This window comes from Clinocottus analis, unplaced genomic scaffold, assembly GCF_023055335.1.
Source record: "Clinocottus analis isolate CAN_PGR_092001 unplaced genomic scaffold, fCliAna1.0.p SCAF_8, whole genome shotgun sequence".
Taxonomy (NCBI): domain Eukaryota; kingdom Metazoa; phylum Chordata; class Actinopteri; order Perciformes; family Cottidae; genus Clinocottus; species Clinocottus analis.
This window is the reverse complement of record NW_027176240.1, coordinates 1,390,759-1,407,074: the sequence shown is the minus strand read 5'-3', so window position 1 is coordinate 1,407,074 and position 16,316 is coordinate 1,390,759. Positions and strand designations below refer to the sequence as shown.

Here is a 16,316-nt window from a genome sequence, read left to right as displayed (position 1 = left end):
TAATTAATAAATTGTTTCAACAAACAGGCCTGAAATGTTCATGAGTACTTCTTCCCTTTTTTGCCGAGAGTTAGATAAGTTAAGTAGATAAGAGAGTGGGTTTTCTTCTTCTCTACATTTGGCAAGTAAGTGAACAAGAAGTTTCCCTCAAATATCAAACTATTCCTTCACCGTTCTGCTGCCGAGGCGATTACATCACGGTGACGTCATGAAGAGACTCAACAGGACTGGAGACCACAGAGACTCCAGGAAAACACAGTAAAATGTCCTTCTCACAGTCTGAAAGCAGTAAATAAAAACGTCCTGTGCTCATTAGTGAGCTTTGATAAAGTGGGAAATGGTTGCACTGTTTCCATGTTTCCTGCCTTGATGCTAAGCTAAATTAGCGACATTAGCTGGATGTCGCTTTGCATTTAATGCACATATTTGAAACTTGGTTTGATTTGAAACATATGTCTCAAAATATCAAACTATTCCTTTAACCAGGAGGGAAATTGCCTTTGTGCTTTTTAATTTAAAAAAAAAAAAAGACTCTTACTTAACGAGGGGCGTGTCTTAACGAGGCGGACATGTTTGCAGGTGACTCACCTGCAGTATCTCTTCTAAACTCTGAGTAATACTTTATTTTCTCCAGACCTCCTTTTCCCCTGTGTTTGAGTCATCGTAGGAACCCCAAATTAATTCCAATGCTTGTGTTTATTGTATGTATTTGTTCAGCAAAGTCTTAGGAAAAAAATGTATATCTGCAAAAAAAATCACTATTAAATTTTTTTTTAATCGTAATTATGAACATTCAGCATGATATGAGTCAGATTCCCTAAAAAAGCCTCCTGGAGCGTCAATAAGACACCTTTTTGGAAAGATTAGGACCTAAAGAATCAGAATCTGCAACAAAAATCACAACAAAACAAAGTCTTGGTCTGTTAGGAAGGAGTTTCAGTCAAAAAACTGTGTCGTTCGGTTCAAAAATGGAAAAATATAATGTATTTTAAGCCAAAAGATTGTATGAATGGAGCATGCTGGGTATTAAAATTGGAGCAGGAGGATTTCAAAAAGGTTAATGTTCCATCTTTTTTTTTTTTTTTTTACACATTTCTACCATCACACATAAAAGTGCATCTCCTCTGAATATCTGCTGTTTGTCAAAAGCGAAAAAATGTCACACATTCACTTAATTTAGGACGGATGAGTAGAATTGTATGTATGTAAGTGTGTGTGTGTGTGTGTGTGTGTGTGTGTGTGTGTGTGTGTGTGTGTGTGTGTGTGTTGCCAACACTAGTTACCAAATTGACCTTAATCAAAGGACACAGGAGCAGTGGGCCGCTACAACACACACAGACCTGGAGGGTGGGCAACAACCGACACACACACACAGTCAAAACACACACAGACACACACGCAAACGCACACGCACGCACACACAAAGTGTTGGCCAGCGGCAGTGTTTGAGAGGAAAAGCAAAAGAACATTTGTCCGGTCAGTTGGTGTCTGACTCCTCTGAGTCCAAACAAGACACAGGATGCCTCTGAGTGTGTGTGAGTGTGTGTGTGTGTGTGTGTGTGTGTGTGTGTGTGTGTGTGTGTGTGTGTGTGTGTGTGTGTTACAGTGGAGTGGAGGGTGCTTATCCTTTTGATATAAACAAATCTTTAGCCCAATCCAAACCGGTTTATTTGTGTGGCTCAGTGAGTGTTTTAGAAGAAAATACATTTGAAGTAAATATTTTACACTTATTGGCAAAACAACATAAATTGCCAAGAATTAACGTCACAAACATTCAGACGGCGTTTTTTAATCCACTCCTGAGACGTTGAGAGGTTTGTTAAGTTTAAGGACAAAGAGAAACGACGTTATAACGTTGAGGGAAAGATTCCTGTTGGGATGAAAAGAAACAAATGTTCACTTTGTCTTTTATCAAAGTACATGAACTGATGATCTGATCATCCATCTTCTTCCTACTTCCTTTTCCTTTCTTCCTACTTCCTTCTTCTTCCTCCTTCTCCCTTTTTCCTTCTTCCTTCTCCCTTCATCCTTCATCCTTCTCCCTTCTTCATTCTTCCTTTTTCCTTCATCCTTCTCCCCTTCTTCCTTCTCCTTTTTTCCTTCTCCATTCTCCTTTCTCCTTGTTACTGGGAACTGGTTCCCAGTGACCACAAAAGTACCTTGTTACTGGTTCAGTGACTACAGGAGTACCTTGTTACTGGGAACTGGTTCAGTGACAACAGGAGTACCTTGTTACTGGGACAGGAGTACCTTGTTACTGGGAAGGAACTGGTTCAGTGACAACAGGAGTACCTTGTTACTGGGACAGGAGTACCTTATTACTGAGAAGGAACTGGTTCAGTGACTACAGGAGTACCTTGTTACTGGGAAGGAACTGGTTCAGTGACCACAGGAGGACCTTGTTACTGAGACAGGAGTACCTTGTTACTGGGACAGGAGTACCTTGTTACTGGGACAGGAGGACCTTATTACTGAGAAGGAACTGGTTCAGTGACTACAGGAGTACCTTATTACTGGGAAGGAACTGGTTCAGTGACAACAGGAGTACCTTGTTACTGAGACAGGAGGACCTTATTACTGAGAAGGAACTGGTTCAGTGATTACAGGAGTACCTTGTTACTGGTAACTGGTTCAGTGACCACAGGAGGACCTTGTTACTGGGACAGGAGGACCTTGTTACTGGGACAGGAGTACCTTGTTACTGGGAACTGGTTCAGTGACTACAGGAGTACCTTGTTACTGGGAAGGAACTGGTTCAGTGACTACAGGAGTACCTTGTTACTGGGAAGGAACTGGTTCAGTGACTACAGGAGTACCTTGTTACTGGGAACTGGTTCAGTGACTACAGGAGTACCTTGTTACTGGGAAGGAACTGGTTCAGTGACCACAGGAGTACCTTGTTACTGGGACACGAGGACCTTGTTACTGGGACAGGAGGACCTTGTTACTGGGAAGGAACTGGTTCAGTGACTACAGGAGTACCTTGTTACTGGGAAGGAACTGGTTCAGTGACTACAGGAGTACCTTGTTACTGGGACAGGAGTACCTTGTTACTGGGAACTGGTTCAGTGTCTACAGGAGTACCTTGTTACTGGGAAGGAACTGGTTCAGTGACCACAGGAGTACCTTGTTACTGGGACAGGAGTACCTTGTTACTGGGACAGGAGTACCTTGTTACTGGGACAGGTGGACCTTGTTACTGGGAAGGAACTGGTTCAGTGATTACAGGAGTACTTTGCTACTGGGAACTGGTTCCCAGTGAGCATCAGAGGACCTTGTCACTGGGACACTTTGAATATGATTGGCGTTGGTCAGATTCAAGGAATCCTTCTCTCCATAAATGCTCATTTGTGCTCATCTTCTCTATTTAAAACACTTCTCTAAAAGCCAACTCACGCTTCCGCAGGTCAAAGTGGTTTAAAATACGTCAGGTTTGAGAGAGGATGCACTTGTTTTGGGACATAGTGAGTGCGTACGGACTCTGGTGGACTTGATGAATGGTGGATTTGGACACGGTGAAGCTGGAGGACCAACCCTCTGAACTGGACCATGTCAGCACCGCTGAGATGGAGATAGTTCCTCTCTGCTTTCATTTAGCCGTCACTCTAACAGATAAAGGCAGCCATGTTACGTAAGCCCCATTTGAACGGGATTAACATTACGGGAGGGGGGGGGGGATAATGAAATATTCACTGTGCTGCTCTGTAATTTAATAACTCATCGCTCCAGACGACATTCATGAAATTACAGGATGTCTGAAATAGTTCATTCTTGAGTCTTTTCACCTTGTGTTTGAGTCGTCGTAGGAACCCCAAATTAATACCAATACTTGTGTTTATTGTATGTATTTGTTCAGCAAAGTCTTGGGGAAAAAATGTATATCTGCAAAAAAAAAATCACTTTTAAAAGATATTTTATCGTAACTATGAACATCCAGCATGATATGAGCCAGATTCCCCAAAAAAGCCTCCTGGAGCGTCAATAAGACACCTTTATGGAAAGATTAGGACCTAAAGAATCAGAATCTGCAACAAAAATCACAATAAAACAAAAGTCTTGGTCTGTTAGGAAGGAGTTTCAGTCAAAAAACTGTGTCGTTTGGTTCAAAAATGGAAAAATATTAAGGTATTTTATGCCAAAAGATTGTCTGAATGGGGCATGCTGGGTATTAAAATTAGAGCGGGTAGGCCTGTTAGGAAGGAGTTTCAGTCAAAAAGTGTGCGAAAATCCTCCCTGTCCAATTTAAAGTCCCAGCATGCCCCATTCAGACAATCTTTTGGCATAAAATACGTAATATTTTTTCCGATTTTGAACCAAACGACACAGTTTTTTTGACTGAAACTCCTTCCTGACAGACCAAGACTTTGTTTTATTGTGACTTTAAACTTTCTTTATGTGTTCTCTTTCTGTATGTGATGTTTTTAGGGTTCTGTTTTTGTACTTCTGCTCTGTTTTTAATGGTTCTGGTTTTATCTTTAAACTTTCTTGATGTTTTTAGGGTCCTGTGGTTCTATCTCTCTTCTGTATTTCGATCCTTCAGTTTCTCTCTCGGTGTTTTCCAGCAGCAGCTTTTCCTCTCCTCCCTCCTCATCCCTCCTCCCCTCCGTCTCCGCTCGGCTGAACTCTGTCTGAACTGCAACTTGAACCCTGGGTGAACCTTCGCTAAACTGACCCATTAATCCACTTTGGGTGTAAAGCGGGCTGAACGGCGGCCCGCGAGGAACGCCGCGGCGGCGGTTCAGAGCCGACATGGCAGGAACACGGGCTAATCACAGAACACGTGCACGACAGGTAACCGCACACAAAGAGAGAGCAAAGTGAGGAAGAAGAAGAGAAACAGACGAACAGCTGATTGAACAGTTAATACACACAATAAAACACACAATAACTCATTAACAGTACATGTATTGGACCAGTTTCTCATACAAGATGATACACATTTAAAAAATATTCATATTTTTTCAATATTAGGGATGATTTCAGAAAAGAAACTTGCATTATTATTCACTGCAACACAATTAAAGGTGACCTTCGAGTGTTGGAAATTATATTTGATCACTTTATATGTATATGTTATGTATATATTTATATTTAAATATTCATGGGTTGTGTCAGCGGTTGTATATATAATGTATCTTTATTGTTAAATTTTAAAATTTTGATGAATTTGTGCAAAGCTGAATGAACAGCTATGAGGCAAACACAGGGTGTGTGTGTGTGTGTGTGTGTGTGTGTGTGTGTGTGTGTGTGTGTGTGTGTGTGTGTGTGTGTGTGTGTGTGTGTGTTTTGTTGTTGTTGTATCTTCCGCCTCATTAACTGGATGATGTGGTGTGAAAAATGTGTCATGACACACAAACATAAAATGATAGTTTGGTTAAATATCTGCAGCTGGACGATGAATCCCTGAGTCACAGTCACACAGTGTGGGTTAAACAAAGTAAAATCCATCGTTTAGCGATAGATTTTAGCATGCCCCGTCTCTCAATCAGAGGCCCGGTGGTTCAAGCCCCGGCTCAGCTAGTCCCACGTTGTTGCGTCCTTAAGTTAGACACTGAGTAAATCTGAGTTGCGTTAGCTAAATGTAATTAATTTTAACAGCCACGCAGGCTAGTTGTGCTAGCATTCTGCTAAGCTAGGCTACGCTAACCACCTCTGGACTCCAGCTATATATGTCTACAAAAACATTTCAAAGTATTCCACACCACATGTCATAGTTTCTTTTTAAAAATTAAACGTTAGCTATGTTTCCACAACGATGACACGACAGTAGCACGTTCCCCTTGCTAGCGGCGGCCTCATGCTACAAACTGCAAATCGTAGTATTCGCTGCTCTAAAACCACGTACGCGTGCGTGCACAGACACACACTGAATGCATGTGTAAGTAAACAAACAAACCCCCTCGCGCGCACTCGCCGTCCCGGCACGGCCAACCGCACACAAACAAACAAACTCACACGAGCCCCCAATTTCATCACTGTTTTTTTTTTCCAAATGTAGGTCAGTGTGTGAGCATCCCGAACGCAACGAGGAAAGAGGGAGTGAGAGAGAGAGAAGGGGGAGGAGAAGGAAGGAAAGAGGGAGGGAGGGACGTAAAACATCCCAGAATAAATCGACCGAATGTTTTGATTTGTAACGGACGCTTTGTTGTCTCTGTGCCTCGTGGCAACATGGGCGCTCTGACGCTGTGCCAACCAGGCCTTCCTCTTCCTCCTCCTCCTCCTCTTCTTCCTCTCCGCCCTAATCGCCCCCTCCTCATTCTCTCAATGACGAGTGTGTACGTGTGTGTCCTTGCACTGTAATGTGTGTGTGTTTGGTAGAGCCTTGCGGGGGTTGCATGTATGCATGAACTTGTACATATATTGTGTAGCGATGTGTGTTGTAGTATGGGAGGAGCAATGTGTCTATGTGTGTGTGTTCGGCGGTACTACTCCAACGCCTGCCGCTATTAATAGCCATGAACTTTGGATGACCCTGAAGCCGTCGGCGAGTCAGCCTGATTTAGTTTGGCGTCTCTCGGTGTAACAGCTCCGGCTGTAATAATATCGCCAACATGGAGGACCGGGACCCATTTCCTCGGTGCACTGTACTCTCCAGAGGGAGTTACTGCTGTACAGTACGACCGCCTCGCCCTTTAATGCGCTCTGACAGGAAGTAAGTCCCCATCCACTGTCCTCCTTTCTCCACCGAGACTCCCTCCTCCTCCTCCTGAAACAGTTTAGTTCGAAACTTTAAAGCATTTCGAGCCGGATCACGTCAAGCCGCCATAAGCGAATATCAAACTCTTCGCCGATGACGCTGTCATATCTGTCACGGATCGTTTTGGACATTTTTTTGCCGGATGACACGACCGGCATATGTACCTGAAAAGGAAAGAAAATCGGGTTGAGAGGTCCCTCGCAAGATCCAGTTCGGTGACGACGGCCGCCGCCGCCGCTTCGGCCGCGCAAAAACTCGCGATGACAGAGGTCAACCGAAGACCCGGCGCAGGAGTCAAAGATATGACGGAGGAGTTGGCGTTCGTCAGCTCACGCTTGAAAACCCACATCGCCGATGCTTCATGCTGACTGACAGGCTGTCAGATCCCATCATAGTTTCCAACTAAATATTGATGAATTACTTGACATGGATTTCCTGGTTCACGAAACAGCAAACAGGCCTCTGAATCCCTGGAACACTAGACGCCAGATTTCTATGATTTTGTGAATAAACACACCGGAGTTTTGATCAGAATAACCCTCTTCATAATGTTTCGCAGATACGTGTTTATTTAACCCGTTGAAAACTTTGGAAAGTTTGGCGTAGGAACCCCAAATTAATTCCAATACTTGTGTTTATTGTATGTATTTGTTCAGCAAAGTCTTGGGAAAAAAATGTATGTCTGCAAACAAAAGCATTTTTGAAAGATATTTTGATAATAACTATGAACATCCAGCATGATATGAGCCAGATTCCCCAAAAAAGCCTCCTGGAGCGTCAATAAGACACCTTTTTGGAAAGATTAGGACCTAAAGAATCAGAATCTGCAACAAAAATCACATTAAAACAAAGTCTTGGTCTGTTAGGAAGGAGTTTCAGTCGTTCGGTTCAAAAATGGAAAAATATGACGTATTTTATGCCAAAAGATTGTCTGAATGGGGCATGCTGGGACTTAAAAATGACGCGGGAGGTTTTCCAAAAGGTTTAAAACAGAAGTGAGATCTCATAAAACTCATCTGCTGTCTGCTGTGACACTCCATTCAAACTCACACACAAGCAGACAGGACTGCAGGCGATTGGCGTACAAGACTTGTCGCACCATCTTGCCAAGAACTAAATGAAAGTCACCGAGCTGTGAGCTGTGGAGAGGTGCAGTGTGTGTAACGGTATTCATGTTAGCTGTTAGCGGTTAGCCAAACACACCAATACAAGATAACTGGGCATCCCAAAGTGTAATGCAGTTTGCTGGAGCAGGATTAGCCGCGGACAGACACTAAGATGCACACTCACTCACTCACACATTTACTCATTTACTACTGTGTACGTTCTGCTGATTTCATACGAGCTGATAAAACATATCCTGGCTGCAAAAGTACTTAAAGAAGCAGCTGGTCTCAGTGGGAACGCGGTCAGTAATCCTGCGCTAATGCCTCGCGCTTCCATTTAGCTCCACTTACACGTGTAGCCCTCCATGTACATATGTGCGTGGGTGGCAGTGACATCATTATTTCATAGCGGGCTATTATTATTTCAATATGGAGATTCATTATTCATTGTCATTACACAGCACACACACATGTAAGGACGGCCTCATATGGTTTGAAGACGTTTACCGCCCACGTTTGAATGAGTGAATCTATATCTTATGTGTGTTTAGCCATAAAGCTGTTTTACCTTCTGATATTAAAGCGACAGCGTCACTGACAGAGCTACTTGCTGAACCCAGTTTCCACTTTTGATCGTTTTGATTCCATCTTTTAGTATAAAATATGTAATATTAATACTACAAGCTCCAATTATAATACCCAGCATGCCCCATTCAGACAATCTTTTGGCATAAAATATGTAATATCTTTCCGTTTTTGAACCGAACGACACAGTTTTTTGACTGAAACTTCTTCCTAACAGGCCAATACTTTGTTTTATTGTGATTTTTGTTGCAGATTTTGATTCTTTAAGTCCTAAACTTTCCAAAAAGGTGTCTTATTGACGCTCCAGGAGGCTTTTTTGGGGGAATCTGGCTCATATCATGCTGGATGTTTATAGTTACGATCAAAATATCTTTTTAAAAGAGATTTTTTTGGAGATATACATTTTTTTCCCCAAGATTTTCCTGAACAAATACATACAATAAACACAAGTATTGGAATTAATTTAGGGTTCCTACGACAACTCAAACACAGGGGAAAAGAGGTTTAGAGACAAAATTGGTTCCAGCACTTTGTAGTTTGACTTTATTGAAGAAATTGGACTTTCTTGATTCTTGTTCTTCTGAGTTTGTTCTAAATAAATGAGAACGCAACAGTTTGATGACGCAACCTCAAAGTCGGCAGCTTTGTACACGAGGAGGAAGAACGAGAGCAGAAAAGGAGGAAGAGAAGAACAACTACAATGCTAAGAAGTGTGTAAAACACTGAGAACAAAGCGGATAGTTTGGTGACTCGAGGGCTTTGAACGTCCTTTCCTCCGGTCTTGTCTCCTGGCCAAATTGGATTTAACGGGTGAAACCGAAGAGAGATCAGACCTTCAACGTGATTCAGCTCTTCCAAGAAAACCACAGTCGGTCCTGAAGTTTGGATCGCTGGCGTCGGGGCGATGGGAGGGGAGAGAAGCTCGGGGGTTGGGGTTACGTCAGGTTTTTCTCATGACAGCGGGGCGAGTGGACGAGGAGTCAGCCAAGTTCATGTTTCGTGAGAGCAGACTCATGATAATCTAACTCTTAAAAGCTGCTCATAAATACCTTTGCTGTTTTGGCAACAGGTCTGTAATCTGTGCAGCTGGCGGCGGAGCTCGGGCCAGCGGAAAAACTGACACCGACACCGAGGAGATGGAGCTCGGTCAGAAGCAGAGATCTGGAAGGTTCCTCTGGCACAACGGGGAGTGCAGGAACTTAAGAAACCGCTCTCCCAACCTCTCCTAAAGACACACTGAGGGACTAATAAAGGACTATCTTATCTTATCTTACACTCAACAAAGAACAGTCGTGAATCTTCACATTTCGGAGGCTGAAACCAGCGAATGTCTGACACCTGCCCACAAAAACTAATGACCTCATCCCAAGCCTCGAGCTGTGTGTGTTTGGTGTCAGTGTAAATCTGCTCTGAATAGTCGTTTAACCTTTTGGAAACCCTGAAAATTCCTCCCCGCACCAATTTTAAGTCCCAGCATGCCCCATTCAGACAATCTTTTGGCATGAAATACGTCATAATTTTCCATATTTTGTAACTAAACAACACAGTTTTTTGACTGAAACTCCTTCCTAACAGACCAAGACTTTGTTTTATGTGATTTTTGTTGCAGATTCTGATTCTTTAGGTCCTAATCTTTCCAAAAATGTGTCTTATTGACGCTCCAGGAGGCTTTTTGGGGAATCTGGCTCATATCAACAATGACTCAAACACAGAAGAGAAAAAAAGATGTTCCACAGTTTTTAACGGGTTAAAACAGATCCGTTCAGCTCCTCTTGAGGTTCAGACGTGATAAAAACACAGTTGTCTCGTTCCTTTGAGACATCGTCTCCTGGCCGTTGTTGCCTAAATGGTCCTGACGCATTACTTTTTCTTTTTTTTTAACGTTGTCCATCATTTCCGAGTACTAATGACATTTACTGAGTTCATCCAGATTATCTAAACCTCTTCATTTGGATCTTTGGATGAAAGTGAGAGCGTTTGAAATGTCACGAATAATCCCTCACTGCTCGTGGAAAAATCCAAATGTACTGTTTTGAAATCACTGTGTGTTTGTGTAAGCGTGTGTGTGTGTGTGTGTGTGTGTGTGTGTGTGTGTGTGTGTGTGTGTGTGTGTGTGTGTGTCTTCATGCTCATGAACGAAGCCCAAACAGATCCTTTGTTGAGGGTTCAGATCCAGTTAAACAGAAACACCATCTGGTACAAAACACAGCAGAGATTTAAAACGGCAGATTGGAGGAGGGAGACCGGTGTGTGTGTGTGTGTGTGTGTGTGTGTGTGTGTGTGTGTGTGTGTGTGTGTGTGTGTGTGTGTAATCTGGATTTGGGCAGTGTTGTCATACAAAATCTGCAGAGAGGGTAAACAAACGATCACAGAGCTCAGTGTGTGTCACTGGATGCAGCTCGTAACCGTCCGTTATCTCACAAAATCTGTGGATATTTACAATAAAATGAGACGTGAATAATTAGAAATAGCAAGTTGTCTGAGTGGAGAAGCTGTAAAATCTAATGATTTATTGATTATTAGAACAGTTAGACATTTTAGAAAGTTTATTTACTGATCACATAATCAGTTTAATAGTTTAAAGTAGTTCCTGGTGTCCAGCTAGCTTCTATTCAGCATTAGAGGACAAAACTATAATTTATAGGATGAATAAGTAAAGATAATGTAGACTTCTTTATTTTAGAGACTATTTATAGCCGTGATAACTCTCTCAACGGATTTTTTTTTATTGCGTGTGGAGGGAAGGTGAAGTTTCTTAAACTGTTTTACTTAAGAATAAAGAGTTCTGCCACATTTCTTCTCTCTTTTAAAAACAATAATATCTCCCTGTGTCTGCAGGTCAACACACCCGATGACCTGCAGACAGGTCCGACCTCATGACCGAAAAAACATTCAGGAAAATGTACAGGGATGAATTTGTATGTTCCTCTGCATTGAGATTAAATTAAGTCTTAAAGTCGTGCATGCTCGTGGGCGAAGACGCTTTGACTGACAAGCGGGATGTTCAAGAAGTGGACTTAAGTCTTTTTCCAAATGTCCGACCAGGAAATTGTGACTCAACCGCTTGACCGCTTAAAATATGCCTCAAAGTACATTAAGAAATCTTTGAATGACATCACAGAGACATATCTTTTCTTCTTTAATTTAGAAATATTGATAGACACATGCATTTCAACTGACACTTCCATTGTTTTCTATCTTTTTCTTGACACATACAAACATGCAACACACCCACCCTCCCACCGAGAGTACAGACAAATAAACACATGAAAATAAATAAAAAGAGGTCACATCATTTCGCCGAGCCAGACGTCTACACATAAACACACATATCACCAGTACATCTGCACGTAGACACACACACCTGCTTCACTCTACACAGCAAACAGTCATTACATCACACAAACACATCCTCAAACTACAGACATATTTTATGCAAAATATGTTGAAGACCTGTTTTTAAGAGAAGCCTTTTGTGTCAAAGACGCTTTATTGTGTCTGCTATTTAAGTTTGTGGCTTATAGGCTGGATGTAATATCTCCAAATGAATGACACACAACACATCTGGAGAGAAACCGCACACTGTGCACAGTGTGTGAGGACTGAATGAGCACTCATAAGGTCCTACAGCTGATCCATATTATATTACCGTACGACAACAGAACACATTAATTATTCACACAAAACACAATCAGTGGCAGAAACAAGCCTCAGTACAAGCACAACACCACTTGTAGACACACATGCACACACACATACATGCACACACAAGTAAAGTCTCAACTAACCGGCTATTTGCTGCTCTGTTTCCCAAAAGACAGAACAAGAATCACAATGTTTTCTCCACCTTTTCCAGGCTTTTTGAGTCTGACGCTCTCTCGGCTCCAAACACCTGCTGTTAGCTGCTGTTAGCTTTTATTAGCTGCTGTTAGCTGTTATTAGCTGCTGTTAGCTGTTATTAGCTGCTGTTAGCGGCTGTTGGCTGCTGTTAGAAGCTGTTAGCTGCTGTTAGCTGCTGTTAGCGGCTGTTAGCGGCTGTTAGCGGCTGTTAGTGGCTGTTAGCTGCTGTTAGAGGCTGTTAGCTGCTGTTAGCGGCTGTTAGCGGCTGTTAGCGGCTATTAGCGGCTATTAGCTGCTGTTAGCGGCTGTTAGTGGCTGTTAGCTGCTGTTAGAGGCTGTTAGCTGCTGTTAGCGGCTGTTAGCGGCTATTAGCGGCAATTAGCTGCTGTTAGCGGCTGTTAGTGGCTGTTAGCTGCTGTTAGAGGCTGTTAGCTGCTGTTAGCTGCTGTTAGAGGCTGTTAGCGGCTGTTAGCTGCTGTTAGAGGCTGTTAGCTGCTGTTAGCGGCTGTTAGCGGCTGTTAGCTGCTGTTAGCGGCTGTAAGCTGCTGTTAGCTGCTGTTAGAGGCTGTAAGCTGCTGTTAGCTGCTGTTAGCGCCGCTTGCTCCACAGTTGGTGTACAGCGCTCCATTTGGAGGTCGCTCAACGCGCCCGGGCAGAGCCGGAGCCCCCTGTTACCTGTCGTTGGGGGGAAATAATACAGTTTACATTGTGCATGGCAGCAGAAAAAGAGGCGCTGGCATTGATTCAACGAGCTGGCAACACAACCTGCAGCTGACGAGGGCCTGCAGCCGCTAATTCAGCTTCCAAGGTTTAATATTCACCTGCACAGCAGCCTGAGTCATATCTTTTTGTTTTTTATCTACCAGGAACATTACAGGAAGTGGTTTCGACATGCAGTTTATTTTAGGTTTGAAAGACAACGTAATAGTTGTTTTTAAAATGTTAAATCTCAAGGGAAAAGATGTAAATATTATATATTCTGGTCGACATCGACTCGTGGGGATCGACAAATGCACCATTTTATTTGAATTTTTTTGTTTTTATACTTGTTTTGCTTAAAGACTCTAAAACCCACCTGAGTGATAAGTCCCAGCATGCCCCATTCAGACAGTCTTTTGGCATAAAATACGTCATATTTTTCCATTTTTGAACCGAACGACATATGTATTATCATTATGTTGTATAACGTTTATAGCAGTCTGATCACACACACACACACACACACACACACACACACACACACACACACACACACACACACACACACACACACACACACACAGCAGTCAGAAAATAAGAACATTTAAAGGCTTATGTGATCTGCAGTACCGACTGCCACCAAAAGGAGGCACTCTGGTTACAGCGTCTGACCTGCAGCCTCTGGGCTGACTGTGTGTGTGTGTGTGTGTGTGTGTGTGTGTGTGTGTGTGTGTGTGTGTGTGTGTGTGTGTGTGTGTGTGTGTGTGTGTGTTTCCAGAATGATTTTCATTAGTAGACAATAGCGGCGCTCCTCCTCCTCTTCCTCCTCCTCTCTCTCTTACCCATAACCACACACATGAGCGCACACCGACCGTGCACGCGCTGTGTTTGCCGACATGAATTCAAACTATTACTGTCGTTGAGAAAACAAAGCCGAGGAGGCTGACTGCACACACACACACACACACACAGAGAGAGAGAGAGAGAGAGAGAGAGAGAGAGAGAGAGAGAGAGAGAGAGAGAGAGAGAGAGAGAGAGAGAGAGAGAGAGAGAGAGACGTGCGCTTTTACGCACAAGCTCCGAATGTGATTTTTACGCACACCCGCACAGAGAAGGACGGCGCGCGTGACGCCGCGCGCTACGATCACATGAACGAATCTCGCGGGTGACGTGCACGCGCTCAAATACCAAAAGAGGCAGATTAAAGAGAGCGCAGACAAATGACAGGTTTGCGTTTTGGGGTTTTTTTGGAGACGTGAAAGGTCGACAGAGTCTCTCTCCTGGAGACGGAACGGACGCAGAGGAAGATGCAGAAAAGAGGATTTGTTGATAAAATCAAGCAAGTTGGATAAGCTCCTCCTCTCCGTGATGTAGCCGCGAGTCGGAACCTCCTTAATTACTAATTTCTCTACATCCAAGCCACGCTCTCTCTCTCTCCCTCTCCGTCTCTCTCTCTCTCTTTCTCTCTCTCTCTCTGTCTCTATTCTCTCTCTCCACTCCTCCATCCATGCATCTCTCATCCTGACCCTCCTTTCTCTCTCTCCTCATCTGTCTCTCTTTCGTTTCCAGCCCGGATAACGGAGGTGGACGAAGCTTTTGGAGTTGTTGTTGTTATTTTTTATTATTATTTATTATTTATTCCTCGTTTTTTTTTTGTTTGTTGTGGGAGACCCGCCACCGGGCATGGAGGATGTAAAAGACCCGCCGACCGTCCACCGGTCCTCCTCCTTCAGTATCAAGAGCCTCCTGCTTCCCTCCAAGTGCGAGAGACCGGACCCCGTCGTCGTCGCAGCCGCCGCCGCCGCCGCGGTCGTCGGCATCCCGGGGACCTTCTCTCCGACCCCGGGCTCGGACTCTGAGAGGTCGCTGGATCCACCGGAGGTGGACTCCACCACGGCTGCGGCTTTGGACCCGGGGAAGCCGGCCAAGGAGGAGCAGGGGGAAGAAGGGGAGGAGGGCGAAGAAGGAGGAGGAGGAGGCGGAGGAGGAGGAGGGGGCGGCGGAGCGAAGGCCACGCCGGAGCAGAACGCGAACGGCGGTAAAAACGGGAAATACGACAAGCCTCCGTTCAGCTACAACGCCCTGATCATGATGGCCATCCGGCAGAGCCCCGAGAAGCGGCTCACGCTCAACGGCATCTACGAGTTCATCATGAAGAACTTCCCGTACTACCGGGAGCACAAGCAGGGCTGGCAGAACTCCATCCGGCACAACCTGAGCCTCAATAAGTGCTTCGTGAAGGTGCCCCGGCACTACGACGACCCGGGCAAGGGCAACTACTGGATGCTGGACCCGAGCAGCGACGACGTTTTCATCGGGGGGACCACCGGGAAGCTCCGCCGGCGCTCCGCCACCTCCCGGGGCAAACTGGCGATGAAGCGCGGGCTGCGCTTCGCTCCTCTCGGCTTGGGGATTAACGAGCGGGCGAACAACCCGCTGTACTGGCAGATCTCTCCGTTCCTGTCGCTGCACCACCACCACCACCACCACCCGCACTACAACGGCTCCTCGCCCGCCGGCTTTTTGAACCAGGCGGCCGGCTACGGCTCGCTGCTGCCCGCGGTGGAGCAGCTGAGCAACGGGGACCTGGGGCGCTCCATCCTCGGGGGCTCGGCCGCCGCCGCCGGCGCGCTGGGCTTGACGAACAGTTACGGGATGAGCACGTCGCCGGTCGGGCTGCTCTCCGGACAGACCGCCGGGTATTTTGTGTCAGGGAGCCAACACAGCCAGGGGCCGCCGGGTGGAGGTCCGCCCGCTCACCCGGCGCATCTCCAGCAGAGCGCGCCGGGTTTTGGCGGCTTGGCGACCGGCAGCTCTCCGCAGTCCCTGCTGTCGGACTCCCTCAGAAACAGCTCCCTACCGGCCTTCTCCCCGGGCGTGTCCGCGGGGTTCCCCGGGATGATGTCCCATCAAAAGAGGTTGACTCCAAACGCTTTCCTAAACTGAACTCTACCCCCCTTCCTTCCTTCCTTCCTTCCTTCCTCCTCCTTCCTCACCATCACTTACGCAGTGGATGGCGCCGGGACGAGGACGCACAAAAAGACGTCATATTAAGGGCAAATAATAAGTGGTAAATATCAATTATTGAATGCAAAAATATATATATATATATGAAGTGAACCTTTTTTGTTGGCCATATTCCGCCCCGAACAGCAACGGGTTTTATTTTGAAGGATTTTCTTTTCTTTCTCCCGCAATTGTTTGAAAAAGGGACAAACTTTTGTTACCTTTTGTTGTACAACTGTAAACTAGACTTGCCAAAGGTAACGCTTTAAGTATATTTCAAGCTATTTATATCTTGTACAAAGATTTTCAGTACTTTCTTTGAGGTCTTTTATTTATGTTTTGTATTTATTGTACCATGTATTTAAATTCTATTCGTCGGTGTA

At 44.8% G+C, this 16,316-nt stretch overlaps 1 protein-coding gene across 1 annotated transcript; it reads left to right on the top strand.

Moving 5' to 3' along the window:
* Positions 1-14,610: 14,610 nt before the first annotated feature.
* On the top strand, positions 14,611-15,873 carry LOC137780194 (forkhead box protein G1-like). The gene has a single exon (XM_068568619.1). It carries the CDS (start codon positions 14,611-14,613, stop codon positions 15,871-15,873), a length of 1,263 nt encoding a protein of 420 aa, XP_068424720.1.
* The last annotated feature ends 443 nt before the right edge of the window (positions 15,874-16,316 follow it).

Excerpts from the sequence above, each read along its gene's own strand:
- LOC137780194 (XM_068568619.1), top strand. The coding sequence starts at position 14,611 with ATGGAGGATGTAAAAGACCCGCCGACCGTCCACCGGTCCTCCTCCTTC.